The sequence below is a fragment of the Helianthus annuus genome, chromosome 14, assembly GCF_002127325.2.
Source record: "Helianthus annuus cultivar XRQ/B chromosome 14, HanXRQr2.0-SUNRISE, whole genome shotgun sequence".
Classification (NCBI taxonomy): domain Eukaryota; kingdom Viridiplantae; phylum Streptophyta; class Magnoliopsida; order Asterales; family Asteraceae; genus Helianthus; species Helianthus annuus.
In genome coordinates this window covers 125,439,192-125,445,192 of record NC_035446.2, presented here as the reverse complement: position 1 = coordinate 125,445,192, position 6,001 = coordinate 125,439,192, and the positions used below count along the sequence as shown (strand labels likewise).

General features: G+C 35.7%; 1 protein-coding gene across 1 annotated transcript; it reads right to left on the bottom strand.

The window, feature by feature from the left end:
- Window positions 1-2,864: 2,864 nt before the first annotated feature.
- On the bottom strand, window positions 2,865-3,590 carry LOC110907305 (protein MIZU-KUSSEI 1). Its single transcript, XM_022152304.1, has one exon. It carries the CDS (start codon window positions 3,588-3,590, stop codon window positions 2,865-2,867), a length of 726 nt encoding a protein of 241 aa, XP_022007996.1.
- Between the last annotated feature and the right edge of the window lie 2,411 nt (window positions 3,591-6,001).

Sequence of the window (6,001 nt, the reverse complement as noted above, 5' to 3'; positions counted from 1 at the left end):
ACTAATTCACATAATTTTCATTCTCCAACAATTTATCTATCAAAACTATATTTCATACACGTTTATATTTCAACATTAAACCTATAGTTGCATCTACATATTAATCATTCATCATCATACTATCATACAAGTGGGTTTTCTAGTATTAATCATCAAGAAGAGTAATATCTAACATATTTCTTGTTCTATAGTGTTAATCTAACTTACAATCATTCAATTTTTCATATAAATTTCAAGATTGGTTAAAACTCACTTTCTTCATAATCTTCAAATCACAAAATTCGACTTACCGTTTGTTAAGAAAGCATAGATGATCAAGAATTAGGGCTCATGCACTAGTTTGGCCTTGAAATTCCCTTCCAATTAGTTGATTTTAGATCAAAAGGGGGTTTCCCCTTTTCTCCTGCCTTGATCGCTCCCAGACACACACAAGTGTGTGTGTTTTTGTGTTTAGCTTGTTTATGTGTTTATTTTTATTTAGTCATTTTCCATACTTAGGCTAACATCTAACATATTTTCTAACTAGGTTAAGTTTCTAGTTAATTTAAACACATATGCATAATTAAACTTTTTGGGGTGTTACATATACGCCACGTACCGGCCTGTACCCGACGTACATAACTATCGTATAAAAGCAATGTACAGGCCTGTATACGACGTATATGTGATTGATTGGAAACTGTATTAGGTTTCAACCCACTGGTCGGAGACATAAACCTTGTACGCCACGTACAGTTATTTACGTGGCATATATAAGAGTCCCATTTGTGGTATCTGGCCAGAGAAATAAAATCTATACGCCACGTACAGACTAGTACGTGACGTATATAAGGGTCCCACTTGATGTGCAGATAAGCATTAAAGTGTGTGAATATGCACACCCATTTATAAAACTAGCGAGATTGCCTGCGCTACGCCGCAAGCATTGGGGTTGTACTGGTTCGATTCGTTATGGTATCAGTACGCAACCGACACTCAGTACATCAATCAAAGGAGAAGATAAAAAGTCTAAGTTGTGATATACTCAAGAGAATATCTACACACATTTTAGATCGACCAAAAATCATAAAACAAATACAGATACAACTTCCGATGATGCTGACATTAATATTAATTTATATAAAAATTAAAAAGTCTAAGTTGTGATATACTCAAGAGAATATCTACACACATTTTAGATCGACCAAAAATCATAAAACAAATACATATACAACTTCCGATGATGCTGATATCAATATTAATTTATATAAAAATTAAAAAATGCCGATTGGTTTTGTAATTGATTAATTCGAATATAAATCAAAATATGTTAAATAATATATGACCTTATAAATTTGTAATTATAATAAATGATAAATTATTTTACAGATATAAATAATGTTTTGCTGTTACTAAGATTTAGATGTTTTTTTGGGTTACTGGTGGGGTATAGTTTTTTTAGGTGGGGTTTTTAGGTTGTGGTTGGGTGGGGTGGGGGTGAGCGTTTAGTTTTTGAGTGGTGGTGAGGTGAGTTTATTTTGGTTGTGTTCATATTAGTTTTCGTGTTCTCATGATAAAGGTGGTTCTTACATAAATTCTACCCTGTATATTTATAATTACATGATGTTTATATCAAAATATTTCTCTCCAATATTTCTCTTTGTTTTATATTACATGTTGTTTTGCTTTGCATGACCACACCACAACACATGCAGGATAAAAGTGACACTGAATATTTATATATTTTTTTTGTCTTTTGTTAATGGAGCTATACCTTCTTGAGTCGCTAGACGCTAGCCACTTACCGTGTTTCAATGTGTGAACTGTGAAGTACGCTTCTAGATATATCTTGAGTTTACTACACCTTAATTAATTTGAAAGATCTTTTACAAGGGCAAACTTGAAAGCCATTGCACAAATTAAAGCCTTTTATTTTCTAATCAACATAATTAGACAACTTTAGACATAACCTTAACTTTCCAACCTAGCACAAAACCATATAATTAACAAAAAGATCATGTTAAGAAACGAAAAAGACAGAAACAATGTGTAAAGCAAAAGGAAACACTAAACCAAATTATAACCAAATAAAGATATAAGTGGGTGTAAACATATTTATATGGGTTTTCACTACACAACACAAAACATAAAGTTATCTGGTCTTGTAGAGACACGACATGGAGAATCAGCAACAACTCATGCATGCACCCACTATTTAAATTTTAATTCACATTCTTGCTTTACATATTGCATAATTTGTCTCATGTTAAATCCTCATAAATTTTGACATCATACTTGCGCATCAAGAAATCGCAAAACATTATAATCACAATATCAATAAACCAAAACTTATATTGTTGAGGAAGCAAGGTTTCGAGCTAAAATAATTCAAACTAATTGAAAAACCATATTGATGAGTAATATTTTTTGTGTATAGAATACCTAAAAGCCCGCTATATTGTTATATAGAAATTAGAATGAAAATTATAATAATAAGACTAACTAATGGTAATGATGAGACTAACCAACTAGTGATATTGATATAACGTGAGTAACTATCCTAATATTGAAACGAGATTGAAATTGAATAACTAACAAGCTATCAAATAACAATAAAAAAGTAAACTCGGTTAATTCAAACCAATCAAAAGGTGAATGTTACAAAGAAAGCCATGCCTAAAAAATCCAGCACAACTCAAAAAGAAACCAACCCTAGGTACAAGTTCAAAGGGGAAACATAATGAACAAAAACCCTAATTATAGTTTGGTCGGCAAAACAGGCTCTTGTAGAAATGCAGGGTAAAAATGCGTCCATAATGCCAAAGTTGCCCCCACACTCCCTCACCGCGCATATGCAGGATGCTCAAAACCAGGTTTGCATTTTACTAGTTTCGTCGGAAAAAGAATATACTAAGTTCCTGACCAAGATTACCATCTGGGTCAATCAAATGGAAGGTTTCCGATAGATTCATAGATTTACCACTAACCCTATTGAAGTTTCCCCTTAGGTACATTAGATCATCTCCTCGTTTAACGTCTTTCGCCTTAACAATCCCTGCGCCAACATGCACGGTTTCCATGTGTTTTAGAACCTTGATATCGGTTGCTGATGGCTGTCTCTTGTATGCAAACCCTACTTTTCTTCCGTTACAATGCATGGTCCATAATGGCATGGATAATAAAGATTTATGATCACGAGAAGATTGATCAAGTTCATGTGAGCACTCAAGGGCTATTCTTAGGTTGCCATTTTTCATTTCACGGGCTAAAAATGTGGTGGATATGGTGAGTTCAAGGAGGAGAATAGGGGTTTGAGATTTAGGGTTTGTTTGGATACAAAAGTTAACTTTTCCGGTCCGTGAACCGAAGATGGTGCCGGTGATATTGGTGGCGGTGGTTGGGAAGACTAGAGATGATGATTTGGGGTGGTGGTAAGGGTGTATTAGATGGTTGTTGTTGTTGTCGTTGTCGTTGTATTCTTGTTGGACAAGGGTGCAAGTGCAAACTTGGATGAGGAGTTCCATGACCGACCGAAGAAGCCGCCATGAACGGACTTGTTTATGGCATTCCACGGTGGTAAAGTTGGCCGGAGCTACCGGGGGATAGGCCATTCCGGTATATATGAGGTATTTTCTTGAGAAAGATGGATGCCTTGAGTGGAAGTTAGGGGTGGTGTAGGGTTTATATAGGGAATGTTGGCAGGTCACAACCCAAAAAAATATTATTATAAAAGTTGGTACGTGTCGACAACGGTTAAATTGATTAAGACGCCGTCAAACCGGCCTAAAGCATGATAATTATTTTAATATTAGTTTATAACTGCCGTTCAAAAAAAAATATTAGTTTATAACATCTACGCTTTAGCGACATAGTTTCACCTACGCATCTGCTGCTATGTTAGTTTCAGCAACGAGAGATCATTGATGGTTTATAACTACTTTAAAAAAATTAGAGTGTTACTTTGAGAACGCTAAATATCGTGACAATCGTGAGAACAAATGAAAAAAAAAACAATCAAAATCAATTTTTTTTAATACAAAACTCGTTACAATTACAATACAACATTAAAAAATTAATTTACTCTTTTGTAGGTCCCTCGGAGGATGAGGTCAAACCTTAACCTTGTTATGTTAACACACTAGCAAGTGCGGAATCGAAGCTAGAGTGCAACCGAGTTGAAACAAGCACATACACAACACACAAAGTTCACCGATTAACACCACTTGTATTAATACTAATGAAAGGTTCCGGTTACAAGCTCAATGTTTACAAATCAGTTTTGCAAACTCTCTAAGTGTGTGTGTTTGTTCTGGACAGAATGCTCTCACTATCTCTCGAGTGACTATCTTTCTGTTTGTCTGTCTATCTCTAAAATGAACACACTGCATGGGTTTATATATACCCAACACAGGTTGTATGGTCGAAGGATCATGTTGACTGATCGATAGATGATCTATCGAGCATCCAGCTATCGAAGGATACACATATACTTCGAAGGATGACATATCCTTCGAAGTCCATCTGAATCCATCGAATGATATCTTTCGAGCTCATCGAAGGATATACACAATCCTTCGATGCCTTATCCTTCGACACAAAACATTATACAACCATATTCTAACTGTTAGTCCAAGTCAAACCAGGAGGATGTTTGACTTGGTCAAACTTACAAGACTAACAAAGACATCGTTTTACATCGTGACCGAATACAGACAAAGTACAGACACAAGTGCACCAACAAACTCCCCCTTGGCTGTAGCTTTGTCTCGATCTTGATCATCTTTGATCTTTGTGTCTTCAAGACTCCGATGTCCTTTCAAGTCTTCAATGTCAGAGGATCTTCAAAGTCTTCACGTCTTGAAAGTAGAAAGTGTATCAACAAACTCCCCGTTTCATGTAGGAAGTGTGCTGACAAACTCCCCCTTAACATAAGCTCCCCCTTGAGTTATGCTCGTAAATGACTTGATCTTTACAGCTTGAGATCCTTGTGGTGTTGATGATGGTCAGCGGCAACTCGATCATCTGCATCTTTTGAGTGCCTTCACGTCGTGTCTTCATTCCGAAGCTTGTCATCGACCATGTTCTCCTTGCCTTTAGAATCTGCACATGCAAGAAATCTAAACGCGTAATGAGAACAACTGCTTGGAATATAGTTAGCATAAACAAGTGACACACGAATGACCATGTCACAATCAAACACCGTCCGACAGTTTGAAAGTTTTACAAATTTATCAATTTTAGTTTCCAACTTTCAAAACTTGCAAATTTCGACCGTTTATGAAGATTTAGTCATTTTGGTTTTCGTTCAGGTTTCAGATAACGAAGACTCGAGCTCCAACATCGTACGATCGAAAATAAAATAGAAATAAAATCTTTTTGGCTTTTATAAAGTTTATATTAAAACTCACCTAAAATCTTTTTGGTATTTTTAATATTTGAAATGTAAAGACTGAAAGCAGTAAATAAATATATACAGACATTCTTTTTGCGAGTTTCGAGGGTAAGAGAATCATATCAGTGTACGGTCATGCCAAGACGCTCTTGTTGTTCAATTAGTTAACATTAAGATAAGCATCCTATAGCAATTATCGGTATTGTTGTCCACTTAAGCTCAACTTATCAGATGTAATCATGGCGAGGGGATACGTTAAGGTATGATTTATACTTACCGACCGGTGTTCATCCACATCACGACACATTCCCGTATCAAGGTATGCACGAGGGTTCATCTTACCGGTGAGTATATCGATTATCATCTGTTTGACCGTATATGATGTGAGATTCTCACTTATTTTGAATGAAAACAAGCCCTATGTGATATAATCACTTATTGATGAGGAACTTGATTTTCAGATGCAGAGGGCACAGGAGCAAGTCCGTGAACAGGTCAGTACTTCCGTACAGCAGAGAGACGAACTTGACTCCCGGATAAATGTGATATTTTATTACTTATTTGTTTGGACATGTGATTGTTGATCACTTATTGAGGTCGAATGCAATATGTACACGTATGTATAGTATC

What these genes read in the sequence shown, in the direction of transcription:
- LOC110907305 (XM_022152304.1), bottom strand. Translation starts at nt 3,590, where the DNA reads ATGGCCTATCCCCCGGTAGCTCCGGCCAACTTTACCACCGTGGAATGC.